The sequence below is a fragment of the Henckelia pumila genome, chromosome 3 (genome assembly GCF_033568475.1).
Source record: "Henckelia pumila isolate YLH828 chromosome 3, ASM3356847v2, whole genome shotgun sequence".
Lineage (NCBI taxonomy): Eukaryota > Viridiplantae > Streptophyta > Magnoliopsida > Lamiales > Gesneriaceae > Henckelia > Henckelia pumila.
Window position 1 is genome coordinate 66,695,997 of NC_133122.1, and position 16,290 is coordinate 66,712,286.

Below are 16,290 nucleotides of genomic sequence, written 5' to 3' on the forward strand. Positions count from 1 at the left end.
ATTATATGAGCGATAATCTAAGTTGTCGTCTGAAGATGGTATACTTGACTTCAGTAATTTCTTCCATAAGTGATATTGTGAAACTAAATACATTATACGATATCAAAGCGTCTCGACAGTGAATTCCTAGTTGTTGTTTTTTTTTTTTTGTATTTTTTTCAAATATTTATTTTGAATTTTGAATTCCTAGTAATTTAGTAACAGTAACAATTACTTTCAATCTATATGTATTTGACGTAGGTATTTTGCTGTGTTCATAAAAATTATATTGTTGAACATTTAATTAGGATCTCAAATGCCCAAATGCGGTAATAAAATGTTTTTATATTAATTGCATTAAACTCGATTTTAATTTTAAATAAAAATGATGTAAAAAATAGTTTCATGCATACACATTTCGAAATTTTAAATCATACTTGTGCATCAGAATTTTGTTTGAAATTTGAAAGGCGAAGATAAATGCATCATTTGACTAATTGTTACCACCTTTCAAAGCAGCCTTGTAACAGCTCATTCATGGGGAATTATGGCATTAAAATAGCCTGTAATGGCCTTAAAAACCTCACTATTTAGCTGATTCAAGCTGCCTATAAATACCCCCAATGGTTGAGAGGAAGATCACAACAAAAACACTCCAAAATTTCAAGTGAGATAGAGGAGCAACAAGGAGTTGCATATTTCGAGTTTCAGCAACTATTAGGTGTCAATATTCTGTCTCATTTCCAAGCCAAAAGTGTGACACTCAAGCAAGAAATCGAGCTAGAAGGTGCTGCCCGAAATTCAGTTCGAAGTACTCCCGATTTCAAGCAAACATTCTCTTGTTTTAATTTGATTCCAAGTAAGTGGACTTATGTATATATGTATTTAAAATGATCATGTTCACGTTTTTTAAAACTCAATCGTACACTACATGTTTCATGCGGCCTTGATTTCGTATATGTTTTGTTCTGAATTATTCCTTGTTATGCCATGAATTCTGACAATGGCTTGTTAGGATTCAAATTAAGAACAAGTGGTAAAGAAATTTCTGAAAACATGATAAGGTACTGATGTGGTGGGTAATAATAATCTCTTAAGGCCTTGACCTCTTAGAGGAGTAACAATTAGGAACTGATCAGTATATCATGATTAACGAGATGAATAACAGTGTCATGATAAGTTATGCTTCAGTTGTGATATGAACATGTCTCCTTTTGAATTCGTATCATGTATATATATATATATATATATATATATTCGATATTTGTGTGTACGATTGACCCCCACTTGCGGAGTGTTTCTCAAAACAATCACTCCCTTACTTCCCTCCTCAGATACGGGCGAAGATTAGTTGGAAGATGATGAACAACACGCATTTTGAGGTTAGTGATCAAGTTCAAGATATTAAAATTCAAGTAGCTATTTTAGTTTTATCCCCTATAATGTTGTCGCTTCAGCATTTATGTTTTTCATTGTAAAAGCAATCATGGTTTATGTAAAAGACTGGCTTTTGGCTATTTAATATACTACGGGGCTTGTTGTCTCACAATTTCGAATTGTTAAACAACACCGATGATATGTCTCGGTTCTGGGACGTGACACAATAACCCACTTCCATGTTGTTTGGTAAGAGGCTTGATAAAAATCATATACAATAGCAATAACATACCAACTAATTTGACCATATGTTTATTTTTGGGGTAAGTGTGCAAATCTTATAAAAGGTTAAGGGTGTGTGCCTAATAAGTTTTCACAAAGGAGAAACGTGCATTTTTAATATTTCACCGTAGTGTTTGGTGTAAAAAACTCATTCAAAAATAGATTATATATATCATATTTAAATAACTATTATTATATAATTTATTAACTTTAAATATCACCTTATGCTTATAAAATTTGGTATGTTAATAACTTAATATGACACTATAATTTATTTACAGTTTTATCTTTCATCACATTTTCTATTTACCTTTCTGGTTTGAGTTTATTGGTAATTTTTGTACATGTCGCTATTTTTTTCAAATTATTCTCCAACATCTTACTATATTATTAAAGAATATTAGCACCATTTAGTAATCGAATTATTAAATGTTCATATGTATGCACACGTGTTGGGGATCAGGTGTGTAGAGGGAGTGAAACACACTTTAAAAATATTCTTGAAAATATACAAAAGGTTGAATGAATCCACTGAGAAAAAATTGGGTAGGCGTGGCAACATATTTGCTTCTTTTTTTGAATTCAAACTTTCATCTTTATCAAAGATTCTTTATTTGTATATGCGGTATCTAGATAAAAATAATATAAATGATTTATCTTTCAAGATCCGAGTATTTACGGTGATATCAACAGCATTGTGGCAATGTCAACTAGAATTTGCAGATCCAAACTTTCAATTTTTAAATACTGTTAAAAACTTCCAACGTATGTGCATTAATATTCAAATTGCAAGAATCATAAAATAGTTAGAGATATATTAGCTACTTTAGATGATATATACATTACTCAATCATAAATATATCTAATTAGATTTAAAATAAAATTAGAGGATCCATGATATTTGAGAGGAAATGAGAATTTTCAACTAGACAATAAATAAATAACAGAAGTTTCCCCAGATGTACTCCTCGGTGTATACCTTGGTTTATACCCTTCCTTATTAATTATAAAACTTTCCTTGATCAACTAGATATTTATTTTTTATCACGGGTATTTTTGCAATTAATGAGGGAAATTAGGAAAATTTTAAGTAAAGGTGTAAACCAAGGTGTACACTATAAGGTGTACATCTAGCATTTTTCAAAATAAAAATCCCATTAATTCCCTACTCTACAAAAACCATAAACCAAATTCCAATTTAAAAAAGGCAAGAGCCCTAATTACAAATAGCTTCTACCACGAGCCTCTTCGCCACTCCAGCATCACAACTTGCTGACCCAAGTGCATCTTCACTTGCATGAACCGAGCAAGATTCTTTCCCCAAACATTCCTACAAAAACCAATTTGTAACAAAATTGATTTCTTGACCCAAAAAAAAATTATATTCGAAAAAATTAAGGATATTATGAAACTATATATACCTTTTGTACAATGGAGAGCACATCATTGGAAGCCTCACAAGAGCCCTTCTCGAACGAGCCACAAGCCCCTCCAACTTCGCCGAAGCTCGCAAACTTGATCTCCGAAATCGCCCTTCCTTGGCACGATAGCTCCATGGGGTTGCCCTCATAGGCGTTGCCGCACACGCTTCCCACACGCACTGTCTTGAAGTTAACCAGCGACGGGTCGCCTCCGAATTCTTCGAAGAGCACGAGTTCGTTGTCTCCGTCGGTCATGAATGAACGGGGCACGTGGTACCTAAAAAGTTATGGCTTATTAACATTCCGATAAATAAAAACATCGCAAATTCATTTTATGTAACATTTTCTTATGGAAAAAATGCTACATTTACCATTAGGGTTACGTGTTGTATTAAAAATTATAAAATTATCTTCAATACATTTTGAAAAAAAAAAATTCAAACAAAATAAAAGGATAATTTTGTAATTTCAAATCTATTGCGTGACTAACCATCTTTGTGAAGGTTCCCCGCAGTTTGTGGCGCATTTCCAGCTCCAGTAACTGCCGCGGTAGTCGCAAGGATCGTTCGAGCAACTGTCCTGATCTGTAATGTAACTAGGCCAGTATCGGCCGAGGCTGTTGCCATTAACCCAAGCAAGGCCTTTCCCTAGTCCTCGTAAGTCCACTACGACGGAATCGTCACCCATCGGAGGCTTGAAAGTCGTCTAAAATTTAAAAAGAATACATAGTTATGTACATATATCCCATCTTCAACTTAATTTTTTAAGACAAAATTATGTGATAGGTATATATTTTACCTTGTACCAAGTGAGCATCCTATGGGTAGGAAGATCGGTAGATTGCCATTGGGAATCAGATTTGGGATCAGACTTAAATAATTCGTCGTTCAACCCCTTCAATCCAATCTTGTAACTCCATTTGTGGCTTGACAAGTCTTTGATTATCGTCTCATCGCCCTTCTTTCCGATGATCTCGATCGGTCCGGGTAGTCCAACTTGTACCGAATCAAAATTACCTCCATAGTTCTATGAAAAAGAAAAACACTAAGAAGTAATAATAGTAGGGGAAAAAAAAATTTCGGTCCTGTATGTTTGTCACTTTGCGATTTCAGTCCTTTATATTTTCAGATTTCAGTTTTAGTCTGTTATCTTTATTTTTTTGACAATTTTAGTCTTTTTTTCCGACGTGGCGCTGACGTGGCACCAATTTAGTGCTAATGTGTACAGTGTCACGTAAGCATTTTCGAATAAAAGTACCGAAATTGCCAAAAATCGAAACATGTAGGACTAAAACTGAAATATGAAAACATAGAAGACCAAAATCGCAAAGTGAAAAAAATACAGGACCAAATTTGCAGTTTTTCCTATTAGTAGAAGTAATATCGATAAATTCTTAAATCAATACGTACCGTTAGTCCAATGGTAGCACTGAGTATTGAGATTTGATTCTTTCCAGGCTTGAGCTTAATGTCCTTCTCGAAAACATAGTTAAAAACTCCATAGGTAGCCCATTGGGAGGCTGAACAATGCAAAATAAAAATTGTCCCATTTTTATATTTTTACAAAAATAAATTATATAATTAGAATACATAGTGATAGTACATAAACATTGATCGCTTACCAACATACTTCCCATTGACATATGCATGCATAATATGCCCAGTAGCATTCACACGAAGAGTCATTGTGTCACTTATAATTGGATCGTCCTTGTCAAGATTCATACTATTCAAAATGGAAAATTAAGATTAAAAAAAAATCAACATAAAATATATAATTATATATACATATATATGAATGGATATATAATACCTTGTCATGTACCACAAATAATCGCTAACATCATTAATGGCCTTTTGGTCAACAAGTTGGCCGGAGGAAACCTGGCCCTTGCCAAGAACAACTGACTCATCGATGATTTCGGGTCTCCAATTCCACTCCAGTGCGAGTGGCTCGTCTTCTGCGTCGTTCGGCTTCTTCACCATCACTGAGGTTTGAGTGTTTACCTAGAAAGTTTTGGAAAAGATTAGGATAAGTCGAGTTAACAACCATAAAATTTTTCGAATCCATGAATATCTTCATACGTGATCAATTACATACCCTAGCCGTGTTGTAAACTTCGGTCTTACAATCCGGGAGGATACTAACGGACCATGCAGGCACGTGGTAGTCGACCCCGTTGTAGTTGATGGTTGCATCACTCGTCGTGTTGGCGTTGCCAAGGAAACAACTCGAGACATTATTGTATTTGAACTCAGTGATCTACAAAAATTCATAGACAAAATCATTATCATATGTAGATATTCTCTAAACTTTGTAATATATTATAGCTAAAAAAATTTAAGGGCATACGTAGTTATAAAATCCCAAGTCGCTGTTGCTATAATCTCCATAAGTCAACACTTCTTCCATTGAATGCAACACATCGTGGAGCTGCTTCAAGTGTCCGTATTTTGGTTGATTCAAATCACCTACATGAAGTTATTAAAATTTTAGGTTAAAAAAAACATTTATTTTAGAGAATTGTATAAATATTATGTATTTAATTTCGTTTACCGTATTCATTAAGGGGTGCATTGTAATCGTATGATGTGGTAATGTACGGGCCACCTGCGGTTCTTCCGAAGTTGGTTCCACCATGGTACTATAATAATCAACAAAAAAATAATTATTAATGTAACATTATCCTAGCTCACTATTTATTCGTAATTAATAATTAAATCGAAAAATGGATTTATTTATTTTATACCAACCATATAATAATTTTGGAAAGTGCCCATATTCTCGAAAAATCGGGCAACCGAAAAAGCGAGATCCTCAGGAGTTCTGTACGGATGTCTGCTACCCCAGTTCTTGAACCTAAATAAATTATAATGATTGTAATATCATGTGTATGTTGAAATAATTATAAATTAGTTATTGGTATAATTAATTAGGCTAACCATCCAGTCCAATTTTCTGTCCACATTTTGGGGCTGTTTGGATTATTGGGAGTGAATTGATCACAGTAGAAGCCATTGCATGTGTTGATCTGTCACATTTTAAAATCAAGAAATGTAAAATAAATTAAATATTGAGAACCAAGGTATATATAATAATAATAATCATAATAATAATAATTGAAAAAATATGGGAGAAATTTTTTTTAAATATATATATTAATATATTTACCACGGAGGGAGGGGCATCATCTTCTTGGCACATGATCCATGGAACCCCAACGTCTAGTAAGTTAGCCATGTTTGCACACCACTTAATGTACTCTTTTCCGGCATCGCCATAGGACGAGATAACGTTTCCATACTCATTTTCAATCTGTCCATAAGTTCAAATACGATTAATTTCAGCGATGTTCATATAGGTGAAGATAGTGGGCGTATAGCATATCAAGCCTATATATATATATATCAAGCGAATATATATGAACCTGAGCAAGAATGATGGGACCTCCTTGTGATACAAAGAGGTTCTCTTTCTTTAGCATGTCCACAATCAATGTAGTGAAATTTTGCATCTCATTCTGAAAATGTAGTTGAGGGAAAAAAATATATATAATCATATAATTTAAAAGAGAAAATGAAAATGAAAATTTATAATGATGATAAATATTTTTATATTTGATTATTAAAAGGGCTTTAACTAATTACCATGTAAATAGAATTGTAAGTTCGAAGCTCAACCCCAGGCATATTATGCAACCACACGGGGAATCCTCTAAAAATACAAAAAATGAAGCAATATGATTTATACCTAACATTTTTATTCACATTAATGTTGATTTTGAAAGCATAGGTTATAATAAACTCGTCACTTACCCATAATTCCATTCGGCACACACATAAGGTCCAATACGGAGAACAGCATAGAGACCTTCATCCTGGACTGTTTTAATGAACCTCACGAGATCCAAGTTGCCCGAAAAATCGTACTGGCGACGGAGAGGCTCGTGCGCGTTCCAGAAGACGTATGTTTCGATGGCATCCAATCCACCTTCCTTAGATTTCTTGATCAGATCGGGCCACATCTGATCATATGACAAACAAAAGAATGCGACGTTAGCGAATCTAGTCGTTAAAGAAACCTTGTGTGCATATATATTTTTTAATATATATTAGGTAGCCATTTTTATGTACCTCGGCGGTGCTTCGTGGGTAGTGGATGGAACCCGAAAGGATGATTCGACGTTTACCGTTGATGGTGAGGGCTCTTCCATCGTGCGAAACGATGTCGGCATAGGAGGAGATGAAGCAAAGCAGAGCCAAAATGAGGAAGAGGAAATGGGGTTTCGAAGAAACCATATTGATGGACTTGTGTACGTTGTGAGAAATGTGAGGGATGAGTCTACTAGATAAATTTATAGACTCGTTGAATAAATTTGAAAATTTTGGAGATTTGTGTGACAGATTTGAATACAGATTGGATATGAGAATCGTATCCAAGATATCTTTTTTTGTTGATGTCATCCGGGATTTTATAATGACACTGGGATATTCTTTTAAAATGTGTATTAATAAATATGTTGTTGAACTATTTAAACAAATTAAAGATATTGATGTGTTTGTCATGATAAAATCTTCTCATTGTCAAAATTATTGAAAATATATATATAATACTATGAAGGTTATTTAAAACATTTTAGAATTTTATAAATGTTAAACCTATATTAATTTAAAAAGATAAAATGTTTCATATTTTAATTTAGAAATTTTGATATTGTTTGAAATTTTCGTTTTTAAAAAATATTTAATGTTTAATGGGAGGAGAACATGTAAATATTTATGAAAATATATAACGTTATTTTGTAAAAGTAAAATTTTAAAATAAGATTTGTTTAATGTGGACCACTTTAAATTTTTTTAAAAACAACTTATAAGCGGTCTAATAGCTTATTTCGATCATTATAAGCTATTTGACCAAATTGTTTCTAAATAAATTTGAAGAGTTTCTAAACTATAAAACAACCCAACTTAACACCCTCTTGCTATACATACAAATTTAAAAAATGGGAATAAAATTTTTCAAGTGTAGCTCTGCACAAATATCGTCGTAGGATACGTGATTTAAGTAAATTAAGGGAGAATTTACATTTTACAAGATGTTTTTGAAAAAGGATTATCAAATTAATAGAGATAAATACCAATCAGATTTTCAATTATAGAAATCCATATATATATATATGTGTGTGTGTGTGTGTGTGTATTTATCTAGATTTGAATTGTCCATGGAATTATAATTCTTCTTCAAATTACTTAGGTAACAAGTCTATATATATATATATGTGTGTGTGTGTGTGTGTGTGTGTGTGTATTTATCTAGATTTGAATTGTCCATGGAATTATAATTCTTCTTCAAATTACTTAGGTAACAAGTCTTAGCAGTATAAATGTTTACTATATAGATAGAGCTAAGATGTACACTAGTAACGCATTACAGTCGTCCTATCATATATGTCTATCTTGTAATCTATAAACAATTTGTTTCGATAACATATAATCTTTTTATGTAGTGTTTGTAACCTTTAAAAATAATTAATTATTGATTTTTCTTAACAAATTTGTGAAAAAATATACATAATTACTTTTATTTAGAGGTTGCTTAATTAGTATAGTTCATAAGTTAAACAAAACATCCTTAATACTAACTAATAAAAAATGCACACGCTTTGCGTGTGTAAAAAAGAAGTTTTTTTATACATAATTTTTTTTAATGCAAATCATGGAGTTAGTGAGAAGTTTTTAGTGGAATAGTAGATAGAAAAAATAATTGTGAAGTAAAAGCGTAAAACGGGAAGAAAGATAGTGTCCTCATATAATTAGTTTTTATAAGCTCTCAAGTATTATAAAATAGTAGAGATAGTAGAGCTTTTAGATCAATTTAAACAGAAGCTAAACATATATCATATATGTATATGTATCCAAACAAATTATTACTTTTATCAGTGGGAGTATTTGCAACCAGTAAAAGAGAAGTGATTTCTTACTTTTGGCTTAAAAAAACAATTTTGTGTGTTTCTAAAACTTCGATTTTGCGTTAGCTTATGTTTAAATTGATCTAAAAGCTAGTCATACAATAATTTTGATTATACAAAACTAATTTTAGGAAAAACTTAATACTAAAATAACTTATTTATCAAATATTACCAACTTCTGATTTTTAGCTTTCACTTTGGTTTTCAAACATTACTCATTCCTGATTTTTCGTCATTTTTTCATATTCTATAAATTTAATATACACTTACGATCGCCATAAAATCTTATGTATAGCTCGTAATCCGTCAAACATTTTATTTTGATAACATGTAATCTCTTCAGTAAACAATTTTCGAGAGTTCATGAGCTAAGAAAAACATCCTTAATATTATTTTTGTGGTCAATTAAAACAACCAGAAATTGTTTCTCTAAATCAATCTTTTGTAACTAATTGGTTTTTTGGCAAGTCGTTAAAAAAATCCAAATTTAAAAATCTCAATATTCCTATTCTCTAATAAAAAGAAAATGAATAGACTTGAAAGTTGAAATTCCAATGCCAAAATAATTTTTTGGGCTTAATACAAATAAGAAGTGGACTCAAAGCCCGATAATTTTGGGCCTCAAAAACTTAATACGTAGAATTAGGGTGGTCCGGGGGATGAAAGCCCATTTTACATATTAAATTAAATTTAATAAATTAGTACATAAACAAATCGACATAAATATAAATTGAACTAAATATCCGAATTGGCATCGATTTATGATATAGCATAAATTGTTTTAAATTTTTTTTGTTATCTTGTTATTTAATGTTGGAAAACTGGCGTTCAGATCAATCACGATTGATACCCGGTGCAGCGGAAGTTTAAAATTTTATTATGGAACAATTCCATAGTGTGGGTATCAACCGTTCAACGATTAAATTATAAGTGTGTGTAAAATTAAATAACAATTATTAAATTTTACCTTCAATCTCGAAGCGAGATTATTGGACACCACACAGATTTCTCTGCGCTTCTTGTATCTCCCAGGAACTGATGAACTCCTTCTATCAGGTCCACGAATAGAGGTTTAATCCCTCTGATAGATTGCACTAGAAAATCTATCAGAAGTTTTCTGCGAAGATAATAAACGAATTTGATTCGCTATTCCTGACTGCAATTCAAAATTACAGACCGGAAAATTCTCTGACAGAGAGGGAGGGGTCGGCCGAATAGTTATGAGAGAGAGCTAGGGTTTTTTCGATTTCTGTCTCTCAAATTAATGACCAGTTGTGTGTAATTTCTGTACTGCAATAACTTATTTATAATGCAGGCTACTAACAGCTTAGGGCCCATTAGTCATAAGTTGAGGCCCGACAAGCAAAGCTCACACGTTCAGAAATTAATATAAAATTCATCGTGACTCCGATTGATAAACCGATTTTACCAATGTGCACAAAAACCATTTCTGCACATTTTATAGTCAAGATAAATTTTCCTGAATCCGAATTCAGTGGTTCCAAAAATGTCCATCCCTATGTCATTTTAGGAAATCCTACTCCCTTACTCTTATTTAAGAAGTCCAACTTCTTTATTCATTAAATTTAACTCTTTAAATTTAACTATCTCAACGGGGATTAAAACTCCATTACACTGTGTGACCCTCAATGGTTCAGGGATACAGCTAGCCGTGGGCTCACAACTCCTTGTGACTCGGAACAACGATTTCCGACTTGCCCAACAAATCATGGTAAAGCGCCTAGCAACATCGTCCCATGATTCCCTAGGTATCACTGATAGTGCCTACAAGAACCAGTAGATTTTGGTTCGCGTACAGTACGGTCCCTTCATCCATATATCCCGATCGAATCAACAACCATTGGTACATCGAGAGTCGCTCAAGATTCGATAACTATACAATACATCTTGAAGATCCAATTAGTGACATCGCATGTGTTACTAAGAAACCATTTCTTAAATCACATCAAGTACTCTGGCCAGAGATTCGTCACACTAATATCTCCTCAGATCGCATAGGATATCCACACTCGCAAGTATGTGGTGAATCCTTGACAACAATGCATCGACTCCTATATGTGTTGTAACTGTACCCAATCCCGACACCTGATGACCCCCATAGAGTCGGTAAACGAGTCAAAGCATAGTACTAGCATATAGAGTCTCCATGATGTTTCAAGTAGTAAGGACTAATGGTGTACAACCAAAACCGCGGACTTTATCCACTCGATAAGTGATAACCACTTGGAAAGTCCGGATAGGGTAGTTCGATAATTCATCCTATGAATATCCATTTGCATGCTTCGAACATCTCCATGTTCCCTACCAATGAAACGTGGTACTCCGCATCGCAAATGCTAGTCTCAAACTCGAGCGATCCTTATCCTTATTATCGGACGGCTCAATCGACTAGGAACAGTTTAGAATATACAGTTACTATAAGATGTATTTCATGATAGACATCCCCATGTTCTACCACATCTTACATACACTATAGTATATTCAAGGTCTTTATCAAAACAACAATAGTATATCACAATATAACAATATGAAGAAAGATAAAGTCATTGCCATTAATAAAAGTGTAAATTTCATTAAACAAAAGATCGTTTGTACAAAGAGTCATCAAAGCCCATAGCCACAATTTGGCTCACTGGGCACCCACTCTTTCAATCTCCCACTTGCCCTATAGCCAACTAGTCATACTACGTAGACCCATTGCTTCGCGATGTTTGTCAAACAATGGTCCTGGCAAGGGCTTAGTAAGCGGATCAGCGATATTGTCTGCAGAGGCCACTCGTTCGACAGTGATGTCTCCTCTTTCCACAATCTCCCGGATGATGTGGTATTTCCTCAGTACGTGTTTGGATCTTTGATGAGACCTTGGTTCCTTTGCTTGAGCAACGGCACCCGTGTTGTCACAGTACACCGGGACTGGACCAACAAATTCAGGAATGACGCCCAACTCTTGGACGAACTTCCTCATCCAAACGGCCTCTTTAGCAGCAGCTGATGCTGCAATGTATTCAGCCTCAGTGGTGGAATCCGCTGTGGTGTCCTGCTTGGAACTCTTCCAAGAGACAGCACCGCCATTGAGCATGAACACAAATCCAGAGGTTGACTTCGAGTCATCCACGTCACTTTGGAAGCTAGAGTCGGTATAGCCTTCCAATTTCAGATCTCGTCCTCCATATACCATGAACATATTCTTAGTCCTTCGTAAGTACTTAAGAATGTCCTTCACGGCTTTCCAATGCATTTGACCGGGATTAGCTTGATATCTGCTCGTGACACTCAGAGCAAATGCTACATCCGGTCTGGTAGATATCATCCCATACATGATACTACCTATAGCTGACGCATATGGTACATGTGTCATATTCTCTATCTCTGCATCAGTCTTGGGACACATAGACTTGGATAAAGAAACTCCATGACACATGGGTAGATGTCCTCTCTTGGACCCATCCATTGAAAACCGTTTCAATATGGTGTCGATGTAGGTTGATTGAGTGAGTCCTATCATTCTCTTAGATCTATCTCTATAGATCTGTATCCCAAGAATGTAGGATGCCTCACCAAATCCTTCATCGAGAATCTACCTGATAACCATATCTTTGTTGACTGCAACATCCCTACATCATTCCCAATGAGTAGGATGTCATCAACATAAAGTACTAAGAATGTCACAGCATCCTTAACTACTTTCTTGTACACGCACGGTTCCTCCGGGTTCTTGATGAAACCAAAATCTTTTATTGTTTCATCAAATTTCTGGTTCCAACTTCTTGATGCTTGTTTTAGACCATAAATTGATCTCTGAAGCTTGCATACCTTATGCTCGCTTCCCATGGATGTGAACCCCTCAGGCTGCTTCATATAGATTTCTTCCTTAATGTCTCCATTAAGAAAGGCAGTCTTCACATCCATTTGCCATATTTCATAGTCATACCATGCAGCTATGGCAATAAGGATTCTTATGGACTTGAACATTGCAACTGGTGAAAAGGTTTCATCATAGTCAACTCCTTGTCTTTGAGTATAACCTTTTGCCACCAATCGTGCCTTGTAGGTCAATACCTTACCATCAGGCCCAAGCTTTCTCTTGTAGATCCATTTACACCCTATTGGAACAATTCCATCAGGAGGATCTACTAAAGACCAAACTTGGTTTGTATGCATCGAATCCAATTCAGACTGCATAGCTTCAAGCCATAAATTTGAATCCGCATCAGAAATTGCTTCCTTGAAGTTTCTTGGATCACATCCAATGGCGGGTTCATCTTGATCCCCTTCAAGAAGAAGACCATATCGAACAGGAGGTCTAGAAGTCCTCTCGGATCTTCTAGGTTCAGGCGTGTCCGGTAATGGTTCCTGAGGCATAGGATCGTTATTTTGTATTTCGGGTTCTTCTCGAACTTCTTCGAGTTCCATCATCTCGCCTTTCTTATCCAATAAGAACTCCTTCTCCAAGAAGGTGGCATTCCTAGAAACAAACACCTTTGTTTCAGCAGGATAATAGAAATAATATCCGATTGAATTCTTCGGATACCCTACAAAATAACATAAGCTGGATCGACTATCCAACTTATCTCCCACTGTCCGCTTCACGTAAGCAGGACATCCCCAAATCCTCAAGTACGAATACTTAGGAGCTTTGCCATTCCATAACTCGTATGGTGTTTTGTCCACTGCTTTAGTGTGGACGTTGTTCAACAACAATACCGCCGTTTCAAGCGCATAGCCCCAAAACGAAGGTGGAAGTTCAGTGAAGCTCATCATGGATCGAACCATGTCCAACAAAGTTCGATTACGACGCTCCGATACACCATTAAGCTGTGGTGTCATAGGAGGAGTCCACTGAGAGAGAATTCCATTCTCTTTTAGATAGTCCAAAAACTCGGTACTTAAGTATTCTCCACCTCGATCCGATCGAAGTGCTTTAATACTTTTACCTAGCTTGTTTTCTACTTCAACCTTGAATTCTTTGAACTTTTCAAATGCTTCAGACTTATATTTCATTAAATATAAATACCCATACCTTGAATAATCGTCAGTAAAGGTAATGAATTAGGTGTGGCCATATTGAGTCCCAACTCTAAATGGTCCACAAACATCTGTATGGATCAAATCCAACTGATTTTGACTACGCTCAGGTTTCCCCTTAAAAGGAGATTTAGTCATTTTTCCTTTTAGGCAGGATTCACAAGTAGGTAGAGAGTTAATATCAGACATATCAAACATGCCCTCTCCCACTAGCTTGTTCATCCTCCTTGAGGAAATATGACCTAGTCTAGCGTGCCAAAGGTTTGCCGGGTTTTTGCTATCGATTTTCCTTTTGTTTGTTGTTGCCTGGTTTATCAGCATAATTTATTGGAACGTCTTTTAGTTTTAAGTTGTATAGATCATTTTCAAGTTGTCCATTTCCAATCAAACATTCATTCTTGTAAATATTGCAAATCTCATTCACAAAATTGCAAGAATAACTATCTCTATCAAGCATAGAAACAGAAATAATGTTTTTAATCAAATCTGGAACAAATAAAACATCTCTCAAAAAAACTTAAAATTGTTCTGCAAAAATGTCTCCTATAGCTTTGGATTTATCTCTGGAACCATTCCCGAGCCTTGACTGGGTCTCACCCATCCTTAGCCTATTACTTCTTGTCATCATTTGCAACTCATTGCAAATATGAGATCTACATCTGGTATCCAATACCCAAGAAGTAGTATTAAGAAAAACATTTTAATGTAAAACATACCCTTTGCAGTTCGCAACTGCTTGAGGTATTCCTTGCAGTTACGTTTCCAATGACCGGGTTTCTTGCAGTGATGGCAAACTTGTTTAGACTTGTCCAATTTTGCATGTAACATTTGGCCTTGAGATCATGGTCCAACCATTTCTCTAGTTCGGCCAACCTTTCGGCAGTTACATCAGCCGGGGCTGTTTTCGGAGAAGCCTTTTCTAACACTTTAGAAAATCTTTTCCGAACTTAGGACAATCTTAACTTATGGAATCATTCTGTATTGTTTGCGCCAATAAGTTTGTTTTGTTGGAGAATAGAAACATGTGGATTACTGAGATGAAACAGACAATTATCGATGATTGTTTAAGCAAATTTACTAAGACATAAAATAGGCGAATTTAATTTTATGAATCTCACTCCCACTATTTTAACGATTTCACTACCCTCTAGTGAAAACGGAAAACTTTTTCCTTAGTGAGAACATGGAGTCCAATTGACAAACTTATGGTCCCGAATAATATCAGCCAACCATAATTCTCAAAAGGTAGAGCCCAATTGCTTCCAAAGCAACCCCCATGTATTTACCTCATGTCCAATAAGGGCCCAATAATATGACGCCGTTTATAGTGACATGTCAAGATGACCCATCAATATTAAGTTGTGATGGACGGTCGCCATGTGGATCCCCCAATAATATGAGCCGATCCCATGGGAGTTCCACCCAACTTACAACATGTGTCGATCCAATGTACAGCTTTCCGACGGACGGGCCCCCCAATAATATGAGCCGGACCGTATCCGCGGGTGGCATCACATACATTGACCGTTGATGGAAGGTAGGAACATTTAAACAAATTTAAATTTCCTTTATTTATCTTGATATCAATTTTAAATCATATTTAAAATGAGGGATTTTTAATTATGAAAATTTGTCTCATCATTTTTCAATTTATTGTATGCTTGCCGGATTCACGCAATTATGTCTAAAACATGCATACAATCATAATATCATATATTATATAGGATGATCGATTCCATTTCTAATTGACCCGTGGTTGCCAATCACGAGTCTTAGTCCAATCCTAGGTAATATGCAGTATGCAATGCAATCCTATTACATGTGCTTCCAATTTACATTTCTTCTGTCTTTATTGTCTGCTGGGCCCACCATCTTCAAATCTTGATCTCCCACTAAATCTAATGTATTTACAATAAATAACAATGACAAGTAGGGGATACATTTTTAGGGGTGGGAACGGGCCATAAACCAAGCCCACTTTTATTACATATGACATTCATATTGGGCCATAAACCAGGCCCATTAATAAAACCAACAACAATAAAAACAAATGTAAATTCCTAACATACACCTACAAAATTGGTCATGGCAATCGATCATCCTTATCCAATAACATTTAATTCAAAATTAATTTATTGGATAACATGCAGTGGCAATTCAAATTTAAACAGGATAAAATCATATTTTATATAAAATCTCATTTTACATATAAAATCA

The 16,290-nt window shown here is 34.9% G+C and overlaps 1 protein-coding gene across 1 annotated transcript; it reads right to left on the reverse strand.

Annotated features, from left to right (window-relative positions):
• Nucleotides 1–2,580: 2,580 nt before the first annotated feature.
• On the reverse strand, nucleotides 2,581–7,393 carry LOC140890953 (beta-galactosidase 15-like). The gene is made up of 17 exons (XM_073299133.1): nucleotides 7,193–7,393; nucleotides 6,875–7,083; nucleotides 6,707–6,773; nucleotides 6,487–6,579; nucleotides 6,231–6,374; nucleotides 6,002–6,090; nucleotides 5,813–5,918; nucleotides 5,616–5,703; nucleotides 5,412–5,530; nucleotides 5,160–5,321; nucleotides 4,872–5,065; nucleotides 4,681–4,784; nucleotides 4,469–4,578; nucleotides 3,858–4,085; nucleotides 3,550–3,764; nucleotides 3,060–3,336; nucleotides 2,581–2,968 (listed from the first exon to the last, which is right to left on the reverse strand). The coding sequence occupies exons 1-17, from the start codon at nucleotides 7,355–7,357 to the stop codon at nucleotides 2,855–2,857; spliced, it is 2,484 nt and encodes an 827-aa protein (XP_073155234.1). The 5' UTR covers nucleotides 7,358–7,393; the 3' UTR covers nucleotides 2,581–2,854.
• Between the last annotated feature and the right edge of the window lie 8,897 nt (nucleotides 7,394–16,290).

What these genes read in the sequence shown, in the direction of transcription:
- LOC140890953 (XM_073299133.1), bottom strand. Translation starts at nt 7,357, where the DNA reads ATGGTTTCTTCGAAACCCCATTTCCTCTTCCTCATTTTGGCTCTGCTT. An exon ending in GTCCCATCATTCTTGCTCAG is followed by an intron (nt 6,375 to 6,486) that starts GTTCATATATAT and finishes ACTTATGGACAG; the next exon opens with ATTGAAAATGAGTATGGAAA. An exon ending in ACTTGGGATTTTATAACTAC is followed by an intron (nt 5,322 to 5,411) that starts GTATGCCCTTAA and finishes GAATTTTTGTAG; the next exon opens with ATCACTGAGTTCAAATACAA.